We start from the raw sequence: 24127 nt of genomic DNA, 5'->3' as shown, positions 1-24127 counted from the left end.
GAGCTCTAGACCCAAAATCTCGGGGTCATTTTTGCGCCTAGGTTTTTTTTCATCCTGCATTATTTTTGGTAGTGGGTCTTTGTCATCAGGCCAGACACTTTGTCATCAAAGTTTCACATCTTTGTGCTTATGTGATGTTTCATTTTTTTTTTGCCCCATTCAAACAAGATTAAAATGTCAGACAAATTGTTAATGGAATAAGGCTGTATCATTAAAGACGCTTTATTTATTTGGTTTTTCGAGACAGGGTTTCTCTGTGTAACAGCCTTGGCTGTCCCGGAACTCACTTTGTAGACCAGGCTGGACTGAACTCAGAGATCTGCCTGCCTCTGCCTCCCAAGTGCTGGAATTAAAATCGTGCACCACCACGCCCACCTTTCATTAAAGACACTTTACTGCCTACTTAAAAAGCAAGCAAACAAGCAAGCAAAACAAACAAACAAACGAGTTCTTTCCGATCATTTGCATGACTTTCCTCGTTTGTGGTATGGGACGTCTTTATTCCCAATAAAAGTCCAATCTGATAAAATTGCACCTCTTGATACCTGAGGAATTATGATAATTTCCAGAATTACCAACCTTTACTGTTTTTCCTTTGACCAGGTGTTACCGGCACTGTGATCTTTCTGTAAATAACTGCCCAGTTTGAGACAAATGTGATCATGAGAAGACCCAACTAATCAGAGACCGCAGGTGGAGCACACTGCGGGAAAGCTTTCTTCTGTCCAAAGGCTTTCATTTCACTGTAACTTAAATCTCCTCCTCTTTCCCTAGTAATGAATGAATCCGAACTAGTGAACTTTGCTCCGGAGAAGAGTGAACTCTAGGGATAAGAAAAGTTTGGAAAGGCTCCTCTCTGGGCCAGGGCTCTGAGGCCCTGCTTGGGGGGTGCCGAAAGAGCACTGGGCGGACACGACATTCCCGATGGCTTCTTGGGTGCCCACTCAACGGGAGTGATCGTGTCATTCCAAAGCACTTTCCGTTCTGTAGGTAAGCTGCTAGCCGGGCTGAGACCCCCCGGCGAGTTGGTGATTTCAGCTACTTCTCTCCCTCCATGAAGACGGTTGGGGTGGTTTTTCCCCAGGAAGTGAAAAGCTATCTTTAGCGAGCTGCGGGCTGGGCGGCCCTGTGGGACTCACCGCCATTGCGGCCCTACAGAGAGGACCCAGGACCTCCCTCGTCAGTGTTCTCCGGGGATTCCAGAGAGGGCCATCAGCCTGAGCTCTTTCCGTCGTCTCTGCCTGAGGGTGCACCTGAGAGATGGAGATCAGAATGGCCCAGAGTGTTTCTAAGGGCAGAGACCACCTCATCTGGGCCAGGGCGCTGCTCAGGCAGGAGAGCAGGGAACGAAATCCAAGCGCAGCTGGAATGCTCTGGAGACAACAGCTGCTTTTGGGATTCCGTTGCCCGCTGTCCAGCCGTTGGAGGAGGGCTCCTGCCCCAGGTCACTCGCCCTGGGGCCAAACCGGAACCCGCCCATCCCTTTCCAGTGGGCAGACAAGCAGGCGGTGTAATCCAGTCTAGTGAGAATGAGGCGCTCACCTGGGCCCCAGAACAATAGGAGAAGGTGGGGGCCTCCCCCGGGACCAGGTCCCGATCCGGATTAGATCAGAAGGGCAGGATTAGCCCTGGGAGTCCCAAGCAGCAGGAGCCACTGGTACGGTGACTGGGCGGGCTTCGGAATCCGCCAGGAGGGAAGCGATCCCGTGGGACCCGAGGGGAAGTAAACCCACGCGTCGACTTCTGGGACACCCCAAGGCTCGGGGCTCTTTGTCCGGTGACGCTGCCAGCTCACGAAGTGCCAGGGGCCAAACCGGCCCACATAGCAGCGGCAGGACAGCCTTCCCCAGGACGCATTGCAACCGGCCCTGCAAGAACCCCATAGGCAAGCCCCGACGGTGTCGAGCATCCCACCCGTCTAGTCCAGCGGATGGAAAGCGCGACCAAGTTCCCCTGAGACCAGGACAGAACCGGTGCGCAGAGATGCCCAAGCGCGCGCCGCCAGCGACTCTTGTGCCCGTAGGCCCTAGACTCGGCTCAAGACACGGGGAGGGAGACGCTCGGTCCGCGCACGCAGAGCGCGCGTGCACGGAGTGATGCTCCAGGCGCTGTCTACTTCGCGTCTGCTCCGGTTCGGCCCAGTCGGTCCCACCGAGCAGCTACCCCGGCACGGCCACGGCGTGCCCTTCCGCTGGCTCTAGCTGTCCGAAGACTTGGAGCCATTTTAAGGAGAAACCATCTGGCCACACCCCCTCGCGCTCCCGGGAAGCCAATCCACGCCCGGCCACGCCTCTCCTGGAGCGCCGCGCCGCCGCCAACGGTCGCACGGGTGACGGTTGGGGAGGGCAGCGATTTGGAGACGAGCTAAGGAAACCTTAGCCGTGGGCCCCGCCCACGGAGCCCGGCTCTGCAAAGCCTGGGATTAGGGGCCTGGGGGCTGGCACCGCACCTTGGCCAGGTGTTCACAACAGGACCAGGTGCGCAGCCGCCCCGCCCCGGTCCCCGGGAGCCCTGAATAATGGCTGAGCACCCGAGGAACAGGCCCCAGCCGCGGCCTAAAACAATACCCTGAGGGCACCCGTGCTAGCAGGTGTCCCCCCTCCTTAGGGACAGTCGGTGGAGGCCTGCCTGGGGCGGGTGGGCAACAGGTGCTGACACCAGAACCGCGCCTGGGGACGGAGTCGGCTGAGACAGATGTCCGCGCCCACTGCGCCGGGCAAGTTGCGCGGCGCCCTCCGGGACGCAGGGGGCGCTGTGGCCGCGCGGAGACAGACAGCATTGCGATCCCATCACCCCTCGGACCCCGAGTCCAAGGCGCCGTGCAGCCATGGCCACCGCTCTTGGCTTTCGCTGCCTGTCGCGAGCGCAGCCTGCGCGGCTCTGCCGGCGGCGCGCGGCTCTGCTGTGGTGAGCCCCCCGCCCTGCCCCTGCCCCCCGGGCCCCAGACCTGCCCGTCCCGGCCTAGCCACCGGCCCTGACTCGAGCTCTCCGCAGGACCCCGCGCCGCAGCCACCGGCTCTCTCCCGCGGACGACGAGCTGTACCAGCGGACTCGCATCTCCCTGCTGCAGAACGAGTTCCCGCAGGCCGTGTACATTGACAGCTACAATAGCAGAGGCTTCACCATCAACGGAAACCGCGTGTTAGGCCCGTGCGCGCTGCTCCCACAGACGGTGGTCCAGTGGAATGTGAGCCCTACCCTGTAGTGAAATTGAAGTCGAGATCCAAAAACCATTCCCTCCTAGCAAATCTAGCTTTATTTTGTTGCCTCTTTAGCATGGCTGTGGGAAAAGGCGGTGTAGATTTGACGTGTTGAATGGCCTCTGCTCCCATACAGGTGGGATCTCATCAGGATATCACTGAAGAAAGCTTCTCCCTTTTCTGGATGCTGGAGCCTAGAATAGGTATGGGGCGTGGGTAGATCTGGGTCCTAAGGCTATCTCAAACCCTCAACACTTGGTGCCCTCTTCCTTAGAGATTGTCGTGGTGGGCACTGGAAACAAGACTGAGCGGCTGCACTCCGAGGTACTACAGTCCATGAGGCAACGGGGCATCGCTGTGGAGGTGCAGGACACGGTAGGTCTTCAGACACGGAAATCCTACCTCGTTCAGGCCCACTTAGCCAGGCATGCTAATTCTGATGTTTCCATTGCAGCCCAATGCTTGTGCCACTTTCAACTTCCTGTGCCATGAAGGTCGAGTGACGGGAGCCGCCCTCATTCCCCCTCCTGGAGAGACTAGACTCACTTCCGTGGGTCAAGCTGCCGAGTGAAGCACCAGGAACAGTCAAGGACCCCCATTGTCTTCCCGCCTCCCTTGGTACTTTCAACACTTGCCCAGGATAATGACTTACACTTCCATGTACAAGCATCAGTTGTGTTACTGGGTGTGGTTGCTGACTGGGGGGTTGGAAATCTAGGGTTAATCATCTTCAGACAATGTAGGATTCTCTAGCCCTTGAAAGGCTGGGAGGCAGTGTTCACTACTTGCTCATATGCAGATTCAAGGGGACGCCAATAGACTTTTTAAAAAGGACGTATTATGTATAGTGTTCTGCCTGCATGTATGTCTGCACACCAGAAGAGGGCACCAGATCTTGTTATAGATGGTTGGGAGCCACCATGTGGCTGGTGGGAATTGAACTCAGGACCTCTGGAGGAGCAGCCAGTGCTCGTAACCTCTGAGCCAGCTCTCCAGCTCCCTTTTCCTGACTTCTTTAGAGCTAAAACTAACTCCAGGTCCACACAGTGTGTTTATCTCATGGCCCAGTGCTCTGCCAGAAAGGAAAGGACTATATTTTAGCATGTGTGATGGTAGGTACAAAGTCCCATGTGCCTACTGAACTTAAAGATCAGTTGTCACTTTTTTTTTTTCCAAAACTTTTTATTGAAAAATTCAAGGCATATACTGGATCTCTTCAGAAAAGCCGCTTTTCATACCTGCAGACAGAGACCACCTGTGAGTTCAGGGCAGGAAGGAGGAGGTCAGAGGCTGGCAGAAACTCCCACTCAGGCATAGGGCTACTTACGAATGAAGGCTGTGGACACCACCTTCCACCTGAGCCGAGGATGTTCTCTTCTCAAATTTCAGCTCCCCAGAGTACATCATGGCTCTGAGGAAAGGCAGGTATTAGATGCAGACAGTAGCTGGCCTTTGTACCACTCCCTCTATTCATGTCCCAGCTCCCCAAGCTCACCGGACTTGGGTTAAACTCTTGGCACCAATGTCCTGACAGGAATGCTGGATGCCAGCAATCAAGTAAGGGACGAACTTGTGGATAGACCCTTTGTCCTGCACAGCCCCAGAAACTCCTTGGGCCACTTTGATTTTGTCAGCTTCACTGTTGGAATAGGCAAAGAAATTAGCAAAGTTGCCATAGGGATGGGACTACATGCAGGGCTTGGTGGAGTGACTTGTTTGCCTGTACTACCTGAAATATCGGTTCTGGCTGCTGAGATGCTTGTCCATGGCATCAAGAGAACCCATACCACGGTACTTCTTTAGCCGGATCCCATCTGAGAAAAAGTACTCCCCAGGGGCCTCGGTAGTAGCAGCCAAGAGGGAGCCCATCATGACTGCAGACAGATAAGTAAACTAAGGCAGAATCTGAGCAATACAGAAAAGGGCATACCACCTGGCCCTAAGGTGACTAGGCCTTACCTGTAGAAGCCCCAAGAGCCAAAGCTTTGGCAATATGACCCACATTTTGGATTCCTCCATCAGCAATGACAGGAACACCAAAGCGCCGAGCATACTCAGAAACCTTGTACACGGCTGTTGCTTGGGGGCGCCCACAGGCCAACACTGTTGAGAGATGGAGGAACAGATGGATGTGTGATACTGGGGTGGGATACAAGGGGCCATTCACAGGACCCAGGAGCTCTGAAAGACCTATACCAAGTCAACAGCTGACGAAGAGATGTGTCTGGGATGGCTGCTGCTCATCTGCCTTGAATAATACAAACAGCTGTGCTGGCTTCACCTCTGCGTGTGCACGTGCATGTGTGCAGGGCTCGGGGCCCAGTGCAGCCTCAGGCACATGCAGTTTATAGCAGCCGGGAAGCCCCGCCCAGCTGGTTACAGATGGGGAAAGAATAATCGTGCAGTTAGTATCCAGAGGCACCAAGTCAGGCCTAGCCCTTCCTGCAGTGGGCAGTTCAGGCAAGGTCAGGGCAATGGTAACGTAGAAGAGAGAGCAGGCTCAAGAGTTGGTTGTCGAGCTATGCCTACTGCAGAGGATGTGGGCAGAGCAGGGCCTGCCTCAGGAAGGAGGTCCTGCTCTATGAGCACCCTAGAAAGGAGCTGTAATCTCAAGCAGCCCCCAAACCATGGTCTGTACATCTGTTTGCCCTGCCCACCCAACAGCACCACAAACCCTGGGAGCTACAGCTACAGTCAACCAAGCAGCCGGGCAGTGGGCAGCTGGGCCGGGCCAGTGCGCCGGGCCAGACTTACTATAGCAGCCCGTGACAGTAGAAGGGCATTTGGGGCTGTGGGACTTTATGTCTGGTGGGATCTTGGGAGCCGCTAAATAAAACAAACAGACCAGAGTTTAGAGAGGGCACAGAGCAGGTGCAAGGAGGCCAGGCTAGGCAAGGAGTGGCAGGTGAGGGTGACAAGAACTTGTCTTGCTTCCAGCCATGTCACCCATCCAAGAGGCCTGTTTGGCCCTAGAGTTGCCCATGTTGGAGGACTCAAGTGTAGTTTTCCTGAGAGCTGTTGGCCCCGATCAAAGCCTATTTTTACCTTCCTGGGTAATGCAGATAGAACCACATCCCATGCCGACTCGCAGAGCGTCCACACCTGCATCTATGAGGTTCTTGGCTTGAGCAGCAGTGACTACTACAGTGAAATAGAAGGGCAATGAGGGAGGGTCCAGGTGCTAAGAAGGGTCAAAAATCCTCACCCACCAGTGCGGCTTCTCTTACCATTGCCTCCAATGACTTGGAGATTGGGGTATTTCTCTTTGATGTATTTGATCATATTGATTTGGAAGATGGAGTTTCCCTGGGAAGAATCCTAGGACAGGAAGAAGTTCTATACCATGATATGGCAATCACCCCTTCGGTTCCACCCCAACTCATGTTGTAGCTTACCAAAACCACTACGTCCACACCGGCAAGGGCCAGTAAGTCCAGCCTATACTTGTCATCCTCGTGAGTGCCAATGGCCGCCCCACAGAGCAGCTGCTTTTTAGCATCTTTGGAAGCCAGTGGGTAATCACGATTCTTCTTCAGGTCTGTCCTGGCAATGATGGCTACTAGCTCATCATCTTCATTCACAATGGGCAACTTTCCTGAACACAAGACAGGACATGAATGAGGACCCTGAACATTTCTGTGCCCCTTCCCACCTTCAGGACTCACCCTTTTTACTGCGCTGCAGAATTTCATTTGCCTCCTTCAGAGTGATGCCTGCAGGGGCCACCACCAAATCTTCCCTCTTTGTCATGATCTAGACGAATCATGAGGACAGACGAGTTAGACCACGACCCTCTTTCCTACAGGCTACACTACCAAAGGACCACCATGATCACATCCAGGACCCCAACTGTCCCTCCTGACAGGCACTCAGTAGTCGTTATACCACTGAAATTAGTGATACTTGATCACACAGTACAGGGAGCAGCCTCTCATAGAGAAGGAAAGTCCACACAGGAGCAACGAGAACCAGAAAGGTCCTTAAGGACTAGGCCGCCATTAAGCATGGAAAACACAAAGCGTGAATGCTAGCAGACATTTTGTCACCAGAGTCCCTGCAGGGAGAAGGGATGCAGAAACCCCAGGAAGTAAGGAAACGGCTGGGGGTTTTGTGGTTAGTAATTCACACAGGTAAGAAAGTGCCTTTCTTCAGCCTGGGTTGTTACACCCTGGCTGTCTCCTACTATGGAGACCTACCTCTTCCAAGAAACGGTCATGCTCTTCCTCCTTGAGAAAGTCAATGTCCCTTGAGGAGATGATGCCCACCAATCGACTCCCCATTCGGCCTGTATCTGTGATGGGGATACCACAGAAGCCATGCCTGGCTTTGGCCTCAAAAACATCCCGCACACGATCCTTGGGGCTAAGTACTACAGGATCAGTGATGAATCCCTGTTCGTATTTCTGGAAGAGATGGTGAGAAGGTCATTGCATCTTTGAAATCACTTTCATCAGCCTCCTGGTCTAAAGCATAAGGGCTGGAAGCATGGTGCACTATCTTATGAAATGGGGTCTCCTCAGTAACTCACCCCCACAGTGGGAAGAAAAAACCCGTAGCAGAACAAACCCTCCACTCCCACCCCACTCCACCTCTGTATTCCCAGGAGATCCTGGCCACGATCCTTGCCCTTCTGACCTTCACTTTCCGAACTTCATTGGCCTGGAATTCAGGTGTACAGTTGTGGTGGATGAAACCAATACCTCCTGTAAGCTACAAGATGAACACACGCCAGTAAGTGACGACTTAGAAGGCACCCTGCCTTGTCCTCCCGTAACCCTCCAGGCTCACCGCCATTGCGATGGCCATTCCAGCCTCTGTGACAGTGTCCATAGGTGAGGAAACCAATGGGGTCTTCAGTGTGATCTTCTTAGTTAGAGCGGAGGTCAAATCCTGAGGAGATAAAGGACCACTAAAGGAAAACACAGCTTATTCCTCAGGATCCATAGAATGGCCCTGGGTGACCTGCATGCTCACCAGCAAGACCATTCCATTGACTCTACCCAACTCCCTAAACCCCATTTCTGGCGTAGCTCACATTAACAAACAGCAGCACCAGCTGGGTGTAATGGTGCACACCTTTAATCCCAGCACTCAGGAGGCAGAGGTAGGTAGATCTGAGTTTGAGCCCAGCCTGATCTACACTGAGAAACACTGTTTCGAAAAACCAAAACCAACCAACCAGCCAGCAGCCCCTTCCTCCCTCCTAGAGGAGACGTTCACAACTCAATTCCTAGAATGGGCATAGTGGCACGTGCCTATTGTAATCTCAGCACTCACTCAGAAGCCAGAAGCAAGAGGGCTGGTACTAGTTTGGGGTCAGCTTGGTCAACAACTAGTTCCAGATCCGCTACAAAGTTATACAGGGGCACAATTTCAAAAACAAAATAGAAAAACCTAGTCCCTTATTATACTCACCACTTGGTCCGCAGTGAAGTCGATATACCCAGGAAGAATGAGAAAATCGCTGTAGGAGGGAATTAGGCAGGACTCTCAGGCTTATAAAGAGACTCCAACTCCATATATCATCCCATAAAGCTCTGAGCAGGGAGCTGTACTCAGCCCGTGTGCCACAGGCAAGATGGCACTGGGTGGATTAGAGACGGGAGTCTTCTGCCAAGGAACTAGCTGTCATTAGTGCTCCTGCACAGACAATTCCATGCGTCCAGAGAACAGTCTCCAGGTTCAAGGACTACGTACTCTTGAAACGACCCTTTCTACCCCAGCCCTGGCTCCACATCTGTCAAAGTTATTCTCCGGAGATAAGTAATTCCCGGAACCTGTTCCCCATGTCCGCTCCCAGGAGAGCTTCAATGAAGCCCTCACCCGGCTCCCTTGCCTCCCCCAGATGGTTGCCCTAGACCCGCACTTGTAGGTGAGGCCATCCCCGCAGTTGAAGAGCTGCTGTGCGGTGAGTCCGTCGTCGGGCACGTAAGACGTGCCTCCGCTAATCAGGTAGTCCGCCATGACCAACGAGGAGCACGGACGCGCGCCTCCGAGGACCGCGCCGCAGAGGCCTCTGCCGTCTGGACCGCGCCAATATAAACCAGGCGATTTCGTCACTACGCCGCGTGCGTCGCTGACGCCAGAGCGTAGGGCGTGGGTATTTGTGCAACGCCCCATAAAGAGGCGTAGTTAGCTGGAACGAACGAACGCATGCTCATTGCATTCATAGGCCCTCCTGCCGGAGGGCTGTTTCCTGGCCCATCCCTCCCAGCGTCCCGCCCCTTCACAACGCCCCGCCCCCGAAGGCTCTTGGCCCATTCAATTAACAGTTTTGTTTCCACTTTCGCGAAAAGCTCCTCCCCCAAATAAAGACACATTATCCACTGAAGTGTTGAAAAGACGTGCTTGTCATTCTTAATAAACAACTAGAATAAGAATACATAAGAGAAAGAGTGGTATCTTTATATGATACACAAGTGTATGTTACAAGAATTCCATCAGGCACAGGAGCCTCAGGTTTAAGGCCTCAATGTTAGGCCAAAAAAGGGGGGGAAAAAAAAAAGGGCATGGTAAAGTTTTTAACATCTATGTCACTTGTCATAAAGGAGGGTGTAATAGAAATTGTCTTTAATAAAATCATAATTGAAGTTCCCCGCATTTTTCTTTCATTAAGATGCTAAGTTTATGTCTGAGCACGAAGAAAAAATTGTAGCTCCATGTAGTCAGTCAAGCCTGCCAGGCCAAAGTGAAGGTCACGTAGAGATTCCCAGGAGGGTAGATCCATCAGCAGCTCCATCTTCCTTGAGGAAGGGAAGGGCCCATATTTGTCCCACAACAGTCCAAGCCCCTTTCCCCATGCCCCAGACAAAAGAAAAAAAGAGAAAGAAAAAGCCAGCCACTTCCTAGGACATCCGGCTGTCAGAAAACCCAGAGCATCATGAACCAAGGGTTCTGCCCAGGTCCATGAAGATGGAAAGGGGCAGCGTTGTCTTTTACATTTAACAGAAGTAGCCTGAAAAGCACTGTAACTACAATTAGAAAAGGAAAAAAAAAAAAAAAAAAAAAAAAAAAGGAAGAACAAAGAAAAAAGGGGAAAAAAAAATGGAGGCCTCTTCTTTAGTGTAAAAGTCATTGTCTGGTTTTTCCTGGATTTTTTTTTCCTACTGTGGCTGAGGCACCTCAGTGCATGGTGGTCGCGCTGGCCACGGCAATGGCTTCTTGAATTTCTCGTATAACCAGGATCCGGGTCAGCATCTGTCCCATCTGTTCTCTGCTGATAGGCTGGACTGAGTACCAAATTGGGCTGTTGGGAGCCACCACCGGCTCAGGTGTCAGGTAAAAGGTGTCATTTCGGCCTTTCACACTCTGGGGGCTGAAGAATATTCCAGTAAAAGATGGATACTAGCATAATTTTAACACTTCCAGCTTGAGCCTCCAAAATATACATTATATGAAAAGCTCTTGAGGCAGCAGATCTGAAGTGTGACGCAGCTACAGAGTTCCACGGAGCTACACACCATGCCAGGAACTCAGCTGGGACCACTGTAGATGCCAGTGACAGTTGCCTCTCTCGTCCTCTATATAACACGCTGTGATCAATCACTCACTGTCCCTGCCTAGTGTTCCTCAGAATGTGCCCCTCAAGAAACTAACATTTCAATCTACGTAACAGTCACAGCAGACTTCCCCATCTACAAGATCTAGCTCCAGCTGTTTAATCATACTATTCTCTACTCCACCACTACATGTGTTACTAAGCTCACTTCCTCTGTAGTCTATACACAGTGCTGCATACTCAGTACTTAGCATACTCCATCATCTCCCAAGCATTCATTCAGCAATCCCAAAGGTAATGAAGGGCTGTGTGTGCCAGGTCTATATTAGGTACAGATGTTAAGGAAGTGAGCAGGAACAGTTAGTAGACAGCTCCTAACAAAGTCACACAAATACGAAAGAACTGGTGGCAGTTGAGTGCTACAGAGGAACTAGTCGGGAATGCTTCCTTGGAGGCATCCAGTCAGGAAGAGAAAGCTTAATGCCCTTGGATGCACAGTATGGTTATGGCCCAAAAGCAGCAGGCATGAACAAGCAATGGGAGTGCACTAGAGGTTTTGTTCATCATATAAGGATTATTTGTAGAGTAGTGAGAAACAAGTGAGGGTTTTAATCTAATAGAAATAGAAAGACCCCTAACCACAAAAGCTCCTTTTGACATTAATATGAAGAGAATATACCAAACTGCTGGGACAAAGAAAAAAAAAAACCTGAAAGGAACATCCCCCACCTATGTTGATGGCAGCAGTAACAAATCTGAGGCAGAATGGTACAGGACCATCTTCATTAAGTGATTAAAAAAAACCAGGCTTTGTATTTTTACACCTCCTCTACGAACAGTCAATGTCAGAGCCTGTCCTGGTGGTGCACACATCTAATCCCAGCAATCTTAGGTCAAAGGCAAACAGATTTCTTGTAAGTGAGACCAGACTGGCTCACTGAATTCCAGGCTACATAGAGAGACCCTGTCTCCAAAAGAGTAGCTGTCAAGAGTTCAGTGATCTCCTTTATATCAGAGTACTGTGTATATTACACATTTTGGCAGAGCAAACAAGTTATTTCTTTGGCCGGGTATGGTGGTACACACCATTACTCCCAGCACTCAAGAGGCCAAGGCAGGCAGATTCTGTTGAGGTCAAGTTTAAGGCCAATCTAGTCTAAGCGAGTTCCAGGACAGCCTGGTTTACAAAGAGACCCTGTTTTTTTAAAAAAAAAAAAAAAATCCAAACAAACAAAAAGTTATTTCTTTAGTAGTACGGGGGGTTCGGGTTCAATTCAGGGCACACCGGACAAGCAATCTAACCCGGGCAACCCTTGTCCCACTTTCTTTCAGCATCTGTGTGCATGCTTATTTTGTATGTGCATCTTGTCATAGGGAGGCATTTTGCAGTTTCAATCTGAGAGCAAATCATTTCCAAAAGCCAAATATAAAAGTCAGATTTAGTGGTGCACACCTGTAATTCCAGTGCTTGGAAGGTAGGTGAGTGAATCCTATCATCAACACACAAACACACACATTCACTTGTATGGTTAGTATAGAAGGCCTCCTCACCATTTGAAGAGGTAGAAATCGTATAGCTTGATGGGACACCTCAATGGATTCTCTGGATTCTCTGTCTGTTCTGCATACATGTCATCTGTAACTATTAAATAAACATGAGTTCAATCTCCAGGACTCAACAGGGAGAAAGAGAAAACCGATTCCTTCCACGTTGTGCTTTGTCCACTTGGAAGGTGGCACGTATGCAAAGACATGCATGTGTGTGGGTGTAAACACACACAAATAACTAAAAACAAACGCATACAGGACAGACCTGGCACTCGTGTATGTAATCCTAGATCAGTAACTTTAAGCATTCAACCACCTCAATGAGGAAATCCTGGGTAAAAAGGAAAGGGAGGAGGCATGGACAGTGACTAGGAGGAAACAAGTCATGTTCTCTAGGGCATCCCTGATTCTATGAGAAATGTTTGGAGTTTCTGGTCAAGGAGAAGGAAGCAGACAATCTATCCAGACAACTTCAACTGTAGATACATCCCCAGAAGGACAAAGGCAGGCAAGATAAGCAGCACTGGTTGCTGTCATTCCTGTTTCCTTTCACTACCTTTCTGGCCAGTCTGATGGATCCCAAGGGCCTTCAGATAACGAATACTCGTGCTTTTATCCTTAGGATTTGAGGGGTTCTTCTTTGTCTGTCGAAGGACCTTGGAGAAAGCCAGCTTCATGTGCTGATCTACTGTCTTCAACAGGAAGTACCTGGACCACAAGCGCAAGCAAGGCAAAAAGAGGGATGCCAGGAGGATACAATGACTTACCTTTAGCCCATCAGTGACTCAGATAAACCACTCCCCACTCCCAGGATCTGGGCAGGGCCATGTCTAAGCACATTGTCCTGAGTAAGAGCCATGTTAAAATGGATTGAAAGGGTCTGGCAAGGCTTTTGCACCTTACCATTTACTTATACAAAAAAGAAGCCAAATGGACCCCAACTAGCTCGCAATTTCTGAAATGTGTCAGAGGAACACAGAACTTCCTTCTGGTGTTTCTACTCTCTGCACTAGTTAGATGCCAGTAGTAGCTAAGCGCGTAGCTTCCAGAACACTTACTTGGTGTTAAAGAACATGAGGGTGGTGAGCAGTGTGGAAGGGGAATGTGCCCCAAGCTGCTTGCATTCCCACAGCATCTCTTCAGTCACGTGGCTGGGCAGAACATAGCCTAGGTAGAACAGAGCACCACTGCAACAACTGGATGACAGAGGTCCACAAACACTAGGACCAGAAGTGACAACGACTACACAGGAACAGTCTTGTTTTCCCAGACAGGGTTTCTCTGTGTAGCTTTCGGAGCCTGTCCTGGAACTCACTTTGTAGACCAAGCTGGCCTTGAACTCAGCCTCTGTGTTGGGATTAAAGGTGAGTGCCACCACCGTCCGGATAGACCTTGTTTCTACAAGTCTTAACGGGAAATATCCCTAGGATGTGGTTAAAAAATCTAGAGCTAGTTAAAGCAAAGACCCTTGGGTCACAATCAAATTTGTAGGGTAGAAACTGATAATGACTATTTGTTTGTCATTAAGTTTCAAGGTGCTGCTGCTCTGAAGAACCACAGGCATCTGTGGAGAAAAACATGTTTCTACGACTGTGGATACTTAATCCCTCTACACCCATCAAAGATTATTAGGGCAAAAGGAATGTGCTTAAGGAAAGTAAACTACATAAAGCTATAACCCAAACTCTGCTTATATACTTTAAGAAGCTTAGGTCATATTTTCTTTTCTTTAGATTTATTTTATGTAAATGAGTGTTTTGCTTGTATGTATGTGCATTGTGTGAACCGCCTGGTGCCTGTGAAGATCAGAAAAAGATATCTGACTCCCCAGATATGGAGTTACAGATGGTTGTGAAGCACTATGTGGGTGCTGGGAACTGAACCCAAGTCCTCTGCAAGAGCCCGAATCATCTCTCTAGCCCTTAGATCATATTTTCAGGGTGTTTAGGCATAGAGACTTGGAAAATATATATCCACCATTCCTGGAAAGCAAGGTAATTTCATGAACAAAAGGGAAGGCTACATGTTTCCTCCAATATACTAGGTATTACTCTCATACCTGAGTAAACATATAGCTACAGCGCTCAAAAGACCAACAGTCTGAACCTGGATAAACAGTAACATGCTATTTGATTTGACCACTATGGCACCTTCATGTGTTCAAGTCTTTTAAAGATGTGCAAGTATCTGTATACTGGGGACATGTCTAGCAGATGCGCTGACACAGCCTACTTCTCCAAGACTTTTAAGATGCCATAGTCAGAAAGTAAAGGTGGCAATTCCTAACAGGAAGAAAAAAATTCTGCTCGATACAGTCCTCTTCACTTTTTCTCCCCTCCCCCCCAAAACAAGGTTTCTCTGTTTAATAGCTCTAGATGTCCTGAAACTCACTTTACAAAGCAGGCTGGCCTTGAACTCATAGAGATCTGCCTGCCTCTGCCTCTGAGTACTGGGATTAAAGGTATGCGCCATGCTGCCTGACCCAACAGTCCTCATTTCTATGATTACTTAAAGCACTTCCATTTCTTGAAGGCATTTCTGGCTCTTTTGTTGTTTCTTTGATTCACTGATCAAGTCTCTCCCTGATGCTTAGGCTACCCTGCAATTCAGTATGTACCCTAGGCAGGCCTGGAACTTACACCCTTACCATCTCTGACACAGGAGTGCAGGAATTGCAGTGTTCAACCACGTCTGCAGCCTCTGGCCTCGCTCTGGTCTATTTACTCTGTCCATTGCAGCAAAGCAGCAATGCCAAGCACTCTCTTCTTTCCATGCATGAAGCCCTACAATATAGGATGACCAGCAGAGCAGAGCCCTCTCCTCAAGGAAACCATGGCATATTCTGTTCTTGGCGGAGGACGTTGCCACCTGCCTCCTCAACAGTTTATATTTTTTTTCTTTCCTAACTTTATTCTCATTTATGTAATTAAAAGGGATTTTAATAGGTTGGGTAGTGGTGGTGCATCCCTTCAATCCCAGAAGCACTCAAAAGGTAGAGGCAGGAGGATCTCTGTGACATCTGTGACAGCCTGGTCTACAGAGTGAGTTCCAGGACAGCCAGGGCTACACAGAAAAGCCTTGTGTGGAAAACCAAAAGAGTTTCTTAATACCTAAGAACCAGGACTTCTCAGCATTTCTTTTGAGTTCCAGGATAGCCTGGTCTACATAGTGAGCTCCAGGGCATCCAGGGGTACATAGAGAGACTCTATCTCAAAACAAAGAACAAACAAACAAACAAACCAAGTCCTAAACAAAAAAAAAAAAAGTTAAATGCTACAGAATAAATGAGAGCAGCATGAGCTACATAAGACCTTGTCTTTTTTTTTTTTTTTTATTATGTGCATTGATGTTTTCCCTGCATGTATGTCTGTATAAGGATGTCAGATCCCCTGGAATTTGAGTGACAGACAGTTATTCAACTTATAACAGTAAGCTGCCATATGGATGCTGGGAATTGGACCCAGGTCCTCTGGAAGAACAGCCAGTGATCTTAACTGCTGAGCCATCTCTCCAGGCCATAAGACCTTGTCTTAAAGAGACAGCATCTTTAAGACATTCAGCAGTTAAAAGAACTGGCTGCTTTTCCAGAGGACCCGTATTCTATTTCGAGAAGTCACATGGTGGCTCAACCAGCTATAACTCCAGTTCTTCTTGCCTCTGTGGTCATCACACATATACACATAGTACACAAGACGTAACACCAAAATATTTAATTAAAAAAATCCAAGAGGGTGGTTGGTCGAGTGATTGTCTAGTATGCACAAAGGGTACAACTGCCAGCACCATCTACACTAGGGATGGTAACACATACCTGTAACTGCAGAGCTTGGGTGATGGAGGAAGGAGGATCAGAAACTCAGTCACCCTGTGCTATATAGTTTGAGGCCAGCCTGGGATTTGTTAGACTCTGCCTCAAACAAACAACACAAAGACACAAAGGAGTTTTAAATGCACATTGCTAATTGAAAAATGAATCACAAGAAGGATAAATAAGTCATCCCAATTGAGCCATGATGACATTTTGGAGGCAAAAATAGGCAGATATGTGTTCTATGGCGATATATGCCCTTAATCCTAGCACTTTGGAGGCAAAGGTTGGTAAATCTCTCAAGTTCCAAGCTACCCAGGACTCACTACACAGTGAGACACTGCCAATCAATCAATCAATCAATCAATCAATCAACCAAAGAATCAGTGGAAGCAGCTATGACATTCTAGGAAAAGCAAAATTATGGAGATATTAGAAAACTATCAATGGTTGACAAAGGCTTTGGGGAAAGTGATAAATGAATGGGAAACAAATTTTTAGAATAAATATTTTGTAGTGATGAAGAGAGCACAGTGGTTAGAATGCAATCTGTACTTTTAGAAGACTTAAGTTTGTTTCCTAGCAACCAACACCAGCTCTAGGGAGAAATGATGCCCTCTTCTGGTCTCTGCAGAAACCTGCACAGATGTGGTATATACACACAAACATTCTGTACTGATACCATAATGATGGATACATGTATCCATACCTTTACCAAAACCCATTAAAGGTCTAAGAATGAGCCCTACTGTAAAACTATGAACCTTAGACAATGGGAACTTCTATTTTGGACACAGGGTTTCAAACATATACTGCAAACTGAACTTAAAAATCCAGATCATCCTTGACTCTACCTCCCAAGTGCTGAGATTACAGGCATGTACCAGCACACCCAGCTTTATACAGGAATAGTTTGTAATTCCTCCTCAGTTTTGCTGGACCTCTAAAACTATCCAGGGGAAAAATATACATTAAAAAAAAAAATTAACTAAGATATTCTACTGAAAACTTGTATTATCATTTATTTGTTTGTTTGTTTTTGTTTCTTTATGAAACAGGAAACAATCCTGGCTGTCCTGGAACTCACTCTGTAGACCAGGTTGACCATAAATTCAGATTCGCCTGCCTCTGCCTCCTGGAATTAGAGACGTGTGCCACCAATGTCCGGCAAAAACTTGTATTCTTTTGACATAAATATTATCCAGGATGCTGGCTTTGGATAAATCCATAGTTATATTCTACAGATACAATGGTTCATAATTTTTTCTTTTGAATCAAGGTCTTGACACATAGCTTAATCTGGCTTTGAATTCAAGATCATCCTATCTCAGCTTCTGAATGTTGAGGAAAAAAAAAATCAGTAGGACAGTTAAAAAAAAATTTTATTTTTTATTTTTTTTGGAACTCACTCTGTAGACCAGGCTGGCATGGAATTCACAGAAATCGGGCTACCTCTGCCTCTGGAGAGCTAGCATTAAAGATGTGTGCCCACCATCACCTGGCTTGCTTTTTTTTTTTTTTTTTAATTAAAACCAATCAGGGAAGGATTGAATAGGTCAACAGGATCTAATGTTCCAGACAGGGAAGATAGTTTGTTGTTGGAACTCACAGAAATCAGCCTGCCTCTGCCTCCCAATTGCTAGGATTAAAAAAATGGACTATCATGCCTATCTGAAAACCAAAACTTAGGGGGTGGAAGAGATGGTTTGATGGTTTAGAGCAGAAGATCTGGACTCAATGTTCAGCACTCAAACGGTTGATAACCATTTGTATGTAATTTCAGTTGCTAGGCCAGCAGAAGGCACTGGATTCCCTGGAACTTGAGTTACAGATGGTTGTAAGCTACCATGTGGGTGCCAGGACTTAGAACCTCAGTCCTTTGCAAGAAACAAGTAATGATGATTCCAAGTTTGTTTTATTCACTTAGTTTTTTCTCAGATAATGGTGTCACAATTCTGCCCACACTGGCCTTAAACTTTTTGCTGTTTCATACAAGCAATCTTCCTGTTTTAGCCTTCCTACTAGTTGGGATGTCAAGTACATTCTATTACTCCTGGTTATAATTCTTTTTTTGTTTCTCAAGATAGGGTCTCTCTGTGCAACTGCTGTGGCTGTCCTAGAACTCCCTTTGCAGACCAGGCTGGCCTCGATCTCATGGATCTGCCTGCCTGCCTCTGCCTCCCAAGAGCTGGAATTAAAGGCTTGCTCCACCACCATCCAGTTATGATTCTTTCCTTAAGATTTATTTGTTATGTATAAAGTGTTCCGCCTGCATGCCAGAAGAGGGCACTAGAGTTGAGCCACCATGTGTTGCTGGGAATTGAACTCAGGACCTTCAGAAGAACAGCCAGTGCTCTTAACCACTGAGCCATTTCTCCAGCCACCCCCCCCCCTTATGATTATTTTGATTAATAAATTTGGACAAGAAGAAAAGTTGTTAGTAATCACACCAGTTCTGGACGCCCCCAGTGTTACACACTGGGATCAACAGGACAATCTGTTGAACAGTGTTCCTTTCTTATCAGGGAAACCATCAGAGACTCAAAACTGTCCCTTTCCCCCACATTATAACTGCAGCCAGCCAAAGATGCTACCTATGTTTTTGTTTTGATTGAGTTTTCTTGTACTTGCTTTTGTTTTTGAAATGCTACCTATGTTTTTGTTTTGATTGGGTTTTCTTGTAGTTGCTTTGGTTTTTGAGATAAGATCTTTCTATGTAGCCCTGGCTGGCCTGGAACTCAGACAGATCCACCTGTCTCTGCTTCATGAGTGCTGGTGTTCACCACACCAACTTAGTTACCCATCTTCTTAAAGTGCAAGTGGAGGGTGGGAGACAGGGCTCAGTGGTTAAGAGCATGGGCTGCTCTTCTGGAGGACCCAAGTTCAATTCCCAGAACCCACACGACTGCTCACAACACTCTCACACAACAGATACACATGCAGGCAAAACACCAACGTACATTGAAAAGAAAGAAAGACAGAGAGAGAGAAAAAAAGAAGGGGGGAGGAGGAGGAGGAGAAAAAAAAGAAACTCAAGTGGAAAAGAAGGAAATTCAAAGACAAGGGAAACTCTTACCAAGTGGAGTAACCCGGGGCTGGACATCCTTCAGAACTTCATGCAACCACTCCGTGAAACGAACATAGTAAAGATCAGAAAATATGTCATCTACTCTTCCATTTTCAAAAAGATACTAAAAGAAAAGTAATTGACAAATGTTACCAATAGTCTCTTAAGTAAAATCTTTGGAAAAACACTTTTTCACTACCACCAACCACTTCCTTACCCTACTCATTCTCTCCAATAAAAAGAACTATCCAGCTGGTGTTATTTCCACAGCATACCTCGAATCACATGAATATACCTTTATGTTTCTGAGAGCTGAATTAATGAGGGATCTTTTGTGAATACTATCCATATAAGCAAGGCATTGTCGCAAAAAATCTTGGAGGTGGAAGCTGGAGACATGGTTTATCAATTAAAAGCACTTACTGGCCGGGCGGTGGTGGCGCACGCCTTTAATCCCAGCACTCGGGAGGCAGAGCCAGGCGGATCTCTGTGAGTTCGAGGCCAGCCTGGGCTACCAAGTGAGTTCCAGGAAAGGCGCAAAGCTACACAGAGAAACCCTGTCTCAAAAAACCAAAAAAAGAAAAAAAAAAAGCACTTACTGCTCTTACAGAGGACCCAGGTTCAGTTCCCAACATCCACACAGCCCCTACTGCTTACACACAGTGCCCATACATACACAGAGGTACTCACACATACACACGAAATAAAATGACTCTTAAAAATCACAAATAGAATCGGGAACTGGAGATGGCTCAGCTGTTAAGAGGACTGAATGTTCTTCAGGAAACCTGGATTGAATTCCCAGCATCCTCATGGCCACTAATGATTGTCTGTAACTCTAAGATCTAACACCATCACACAAACATACATGTAGGCAAAACACCAATGCACGTAAAATAAATCATAAAAAAAAATCACGATAGATGCTGGACATGGTAGTGCATTTCTTTAGTTGCAGCACTCAGGAGGCAGAGGCAGGCGGATCTCTGTCAGTTTAAGCCTAGCCTGGTCCACAAAGTGAGTTCCAGAACAGACAGGGCTGTTACAGAGAAACCACATCCCCCAAAACAAACAAACAAACAAACAAACAAATAATAAAAAAATAAAAAGGACAGAGGTGGATAGAGGGTGGGCATGATATCTTCTTATTAAGAGTATAGTGGTAACACATGCAAATCTTTTTCTTTCTTTCTTTAATTTGTTTTAGTTTTTTTTTTTTTTTTTGGTTTTTCGAGACAGGGTTTCTCTGTGTAGTTTTGCGCCTTTCCTGGGACTCACTTGGTAGCCCAGGCTGGCCTCGAACTCACAGAGATCCGCCTGGCTCTGCCTCCCGAGTGCTGGGATTAAAGGCGTGCGCCACCACCGCCCGGCTTGTTTTAGTTTTTTGAGAGACTCATTCTGTCACCTTGGCTGGCCTACAATTTACAAAGTAGAACATACTGGCTTTGAACTCAGAGATCTATCAACCTCTGCCCCCACAACCCTGCTGGGAATTAAAAGCAGATGCTACCATGCCCATGTTTAATTTTATTTAGATTTATGTGTATGAGTGCTTAATCTATACATATTTATGTGTACCACATGGTATGCCTGGTGCCCTCAGGGGTCAGAAGGAAGAACTGAAGGTAGGGATGGCTGTGAATCACCATGTAGGTGTTGGGAACTGAACACAGGTCCTCTATAAGAGCAGTAAGTACTCTTAGTTGCTGAACCATCTCTCCAACACATGTAAGTCTTTTAAATGGAGATTACTAGACTAGACTCCCTTCTATGAATAGAAACAGCATATGCGGTAACTCAGGCAGCCATGGCTTAGGACAGAAGGAAAGGAGTAACTGGAAGGTACCCGCTCTCACAGCCAGCCCACAGTGCGCTCCAACAGAAAAACAAGCCCTCTACCACCACACTGGGGCCCTACTCTGGAGCCTTGAATGGAAAAATCCACCTCTGCTCCCCAAACTGCCAATCTACAAGTCTCTGTTATTCTGAAAAACCAGAGATTTGTATACAATTTTAACCATACTCCTTCAAACAATTGTTTTGTATTAATGTAAGGTACAATAAAAGCTATACTCGAGCACCAGATTGAGTAACTTTATGAAAACTACGCACTTACTTTAAGAAAATATAATAAATAAATGATTTTAATTTAAGAAAAAAAAGCTAATCACTAAATACTTTCCACCATCAATTCTGGGGATGAAATTCAGGTCACTAGGCCTGGACAGCAAGTACTTTCAAGGGCTGAGCCCCTTCACTAGCCCTCATGGTTTTCTAGGTGGTAAAATTATACATACTTATTTGCATATATTCTTTTTTCTAAAGTGAACACACAGGCATTAAAAAAGAAAAAAAAGGCAGGATCTATGTAGCCTTGGCCAGCAGAAACTCAAAGACCCTGACTGCTGGGGTTACAGGTGTGCTGCATAGTCCTTCTATCCCTTCTTGTCATTTCCCTAAATTAGAGTAATGTGAAACATCCACCGGGAACACAGTTCTGTCAAGATGGCTTCCTACCTTTTGTATGCACAGGAAGATGTAGTAGAGCACGTCTGGGTCATAGGGTTCCCCTTCTCCATTTCGAGCTTCCCGTGTCATTAAACAGAGGCCGTAATTCAATTCGGCCACAGCAGAGGAGATCAGATCTTCTTGGAATCGGAGCAACTGGCGCCCTGTGACACAAGTCCTAAGGGTGAATGGGAGTCCTGGCAATAGTGATGTCTTAACTGGTTGTTCACACTGCTAAATGGAGAGACCATACTGCCCAACAGGGTCTAGGCTAGGAGTGGCCGTTTGCATCTGTAATCAGAACTGTTCTATTAACTCAGTAACATAGGCTGTTACACTATTACACCAATAGGTTTCCTTTCGCTAAGGGCCAAGAAATGAAAACAGAAAACCCAGAAACCACACTCTAACATGAGCAAGTACATCAAGACAGGCTCTGAGCACAACGCACTGGCACTTGCCAGTTCTCCCCAAATCCCTTCTTCCTTGGTCTTTTGTGGACTCTAGAAACTCACATACCTAAAAATTTAGTCTTGGGCAAATCCCACAAATCCTGCTCATTTCACAGGGTGAAGACTACATCCTGTTCATCATGACACAAAATATACTTCCAAGCACATTCTCTAGTCCTCAGAGCCAGAGGCTTCATGCCTGCCGTTCTGTTTCTCTTCCACTTGAGACCCACCCCAGCCCCCGGCTCCCCAGTACTCACTCCCAATGGGGGCCAGTCTGTTTTGAGCATCTTTCTCTAACTCAGCATTCTTGGTCTGAGCCCAGTTTTTCCACACTTCAAGCCCTTCTTCTGGCTTCAAAGAATTTGGAAGCAAAAGTTCCGGTGAAGGCTGTGGCTGTGACTGTGGCTCAACTTCAGCAACCTGCACAGTCTGTGCCTAGGGACAGAAACCATCAGAGCAGGTCAACACTGTTGTTCATTAGGTCCTTTGATACAATGACAGAAAGATGAATTTTTTCTTTCTTTCTTATTTTTTTTGGGGGGGGTTTTTCGAGATAGCGTTTCTCCGTGTAGTTTTAGTGCCTATCCTGGATCTCACTCTGTAGACCAGGCTGTCCTCGAACTCAGAGATCGCCTGGCTCTGCCTCTCGAGTGCTGGGATTAAAGGCCTGCACCACTGACGCCTGGCCAGAAAATGAATCTTAACTGCTCGTTCAACTAGGAAAAACAAAAGCCAACTCCTTTTGCTGTCCTAGTTTCACTTTGGAGAGTTTATCCTACCGCACAAACAGCAATGGCAGCAACATAACTGGGCCAACACAATGTTTCTCAGCTCTGACTACACCAGTTCTCATTTAATATTTTTGTTACATTTTTAAATTGTATGCACCTGTAAGTGCATGTGTGCCCTCGGTGTGCCTGTGAAGGGCAGAAAACAACTGTGGAGTCAGTTCTCTCTCTCCCATGCGGTTCTAAGGACTGAATTCAGGATGACAGACGTGATGAAAGCGCTGTTGCCCACTAAGCCATTTTGCTAGCGCTTGATTCTCATTTAAACACACTAATATAAACAGAGCATGGCAATACAGGATATAATACTGCCAGTACTTTGGAGGCAGAGGCAGGGTTGCAGGGTCACCTCAAGTTTGAAACCAGCCCAGGCTTATTGCAAATGCAAGGCCAGCTAAGGCTACAAGGAGGACTTGGTCTCCAAAACCAAACCAAAAAAAGAAAACTGGGTAGTGATGGTGTACACCTTTAATTCCAACACTTGAGACAAAGGCAGGCAGATCTGATTTCAAGGCCAGCTTGGTCTACAAAGCAAGTTCCAGGACATCCAAGGAGAAACCTAGAGAAATACACACAGAGAAACTTCCCCCAAAAAAGACAAGAAAAAGAAACATACATGTAAAAGAAAACAACAACAACAAAACCCTACAAGGTCAACACCTCAAATTGCCCTAGAATCTCTCCAAAGGGTAGAGTCCAAGTTTCAGTCTTTTAAAACTCCCTAAGGGGCTGGAGAAATGGCTCAGAGGTTAAGAGCACTGGCTGCTCATTTATCTAGAGGTCCTGAGTTCAATTCCCAGCAACCACATGGTGGCTCACAAATATCAGTAATGAGACCTGGTGCTCTCTTCTGGCATGCAGGCATAACACCATATACAAAATAATATATAAATAAATCTTTTAAAACTCCCCAAGTAAAAAGATTTTCAAACACTGCTTCGAAAATTCACTGTGCAATAAAACACTTAGGCATTTTATTAAAATGTCTATAAAGTGACTGAAAACATCTGGGTTGGGACCTAAGAAGGCCATATATCTAAGGAACTCCCAAGTAGAAACAAAGTTGCTAAACTGTAGATTACATATCCAATTCCAAATGTGCAGAGTAGGGATTCTGAGAATTTAGTTGCAAACCTGGTGGTATAAATCTGTAATTCCAGCAGTTGGAAGAAGGAAAAGAAAGGGGAGAGGGGGGAGATAAAGAGGTCAAGGCAATACATAGCTACATAGTGGCTTTAAGGCTAAATGGGTTAAT

The 24127-nt window shown here is 47.1% G+C and overlaps 3 protein-coding genes across 8 annotated transcripts in view; 1 reads left to right on the top strand and 2 right to left on the bottom strand.

The window, feature by feature from the left end:
* Positions 1–2114: 2114 nt before the first annotated feature.
* On the top strand, positions 2115–4034 carry Ndufaf3 (NADH:ubiquinone oxidoreductase complex assembly factor 3). Its single transcript, XM_028887049.2, has 5 exons — positions 2115–2907; positions 2995–3187; positions 3337–3403; positions 3475–3575; positions 3655–4034. The coding sequence occupies exons 1-5, from the start codon at positions 2828–2830 to the stop codon at positions 3769–3771; spliced, it is 558 nt and encodes a 185-aa protein (XP_028742882.1). The 5' UTR covers positions 2115–2827; the 3' UTR covers positions 3772–4034.
* Positions 4035–4361: 327 nt separating this feature from the next.
* On the bottom strand, positions 4362–9239 carry Impdh2 (inosine monophosphate dehydrogenase 2). Of its 2 annotated transcripts, XM_028886960.2 has the most exons (15): positions 9067–9239; positions 8616–8664; positions 7989–8090; positions 7836–7910; positions 7397–7603; positions 6866–6953; positions 6596–6795; positions 6428–6518; positions 6246–6341; positions 5955–6026; positions 5160–5303; positions 4930–5074; positions 4696–4839; positions 4528–4611; positions 4362–4438 (listed from the first exon to the last, which is right to left on the bottom strand). In XM_028886960.2, exons 1-15 carry the CDS (start codon positions 9162–9164, stop codon positions 4417–4419), a joined length of 1617 nt encoding a protein of 538 aa, XP_028742793.1. In that variant the 5' UTR covers positions 9165–9239; the 3' UTR covers positions 4362–4416. The 2 variants fall into 2 exon arrangements, with proteins under 2 accessions (XP_028742793.1, XP_028742794.1); XM_028886961.2 differs by lacking the exon at positions 5955–6026 and having other exon boundaries at positions 4364–4438.
* Positions 9240–9532: 293 nt separating this feature from the next.
* Qrich1 (glutamine rich 1) overlaps positions 9533–24127 on the bottom strand; it is a 39786-nt gene continuing 25191 nt past the window's right edge. For all 5 annotated transcript variants that reach the window (XM_028886959.2, XM_028886956.2, XM_028886954.2 and 2 more), the window contains 7 exons: positions 22342–22519; positions 21639–21793; positions 19131–19245; positions 13305–13413; positions 12803–12954; positions 12250–12340; positions 9533–10515 (listed from right to left, as the gene is read on the bottom strand). In XM_028886959.2, coding sequence (XP_028742792.1) covers positions 10323–10515; positions 12250–12340; positions 12803–12954; positions 13305–13413; positions 19131–19245; positions 21639–21793; positions 22342–22519 — 993 coding nt within the window. In that variant the 3' untranslated portion in view covers positions 9533–10322. The remainder of the gene's footprint in view (positions 10516–12249; positions 12341–12802; positions 12955–13304; positions 13414–19130; positions 19246–21638; positions 21794–22341; positions 22520–24127) is intronic.

The sequence above is a fragment of the Peromyscus leucopus genome, chromosome 7, assembly GCF_004664715.2.
Source record: "Peromyscus leucopus breed LL Stock chromosome 7, UCI_PerLeu_2.1, whole genome shotgun sequence".
NCBI classification, from domain to species: Eukaryota; Metazoa; Chordata; class Mammalia; order Rodentia; family Cricetidae; genus Peromyscus; species Peromyscus leucopus.
Note: the sequence above shows the minus strand (reverse complement) of the source record. Positions and strands in the feature narration are given on the sequence as shown.

Coding starts and splice junctions, on each gene's coding strand:
- Impdh2 (XM_028886960.2), bottom strand. CDS start 9,164: ATGGCGGACTACCTGATTAGCGGAGGCACGTCTTACGTGCCCGACGAC. Junction 6,519..6,595: donor GTGTGGACGTAGTGGTTTTG/GTAAGCTACAAC, acceptor TTCCTGTCCTAG/GATTCTTCCCAGGGAAACTC. Junction 5,075..5,159: donor GGCTCTTGGGGCTTCTACAG/GTAAGGCCTAGT, acceptor ATCTGTCTGCAG/TCATGATGGGCTCCCTCTTG.
- Ndufaf3 (XM_028887049.2), top strand. CDS start 2,828: ATGGCCACCGCTCTTGGCTTTCGCTGCCTGTCGCGAGCGCAGCCTGCG. Junction 2,908..2,994: donor CGGCGCGCGGCTCTGCTGTG/GTGAGCCCCCCG, acceptor AGCTCTCCGCAG/GACCCCGCGCCGCAGCCACC. Junction 3,188..3,336: donor AGACGGTGGTCCAGTGGAAT/GTGAGCCCTACC, acceptor GCTCCCATACAG/GTGGGATCTCATCAGGATAT.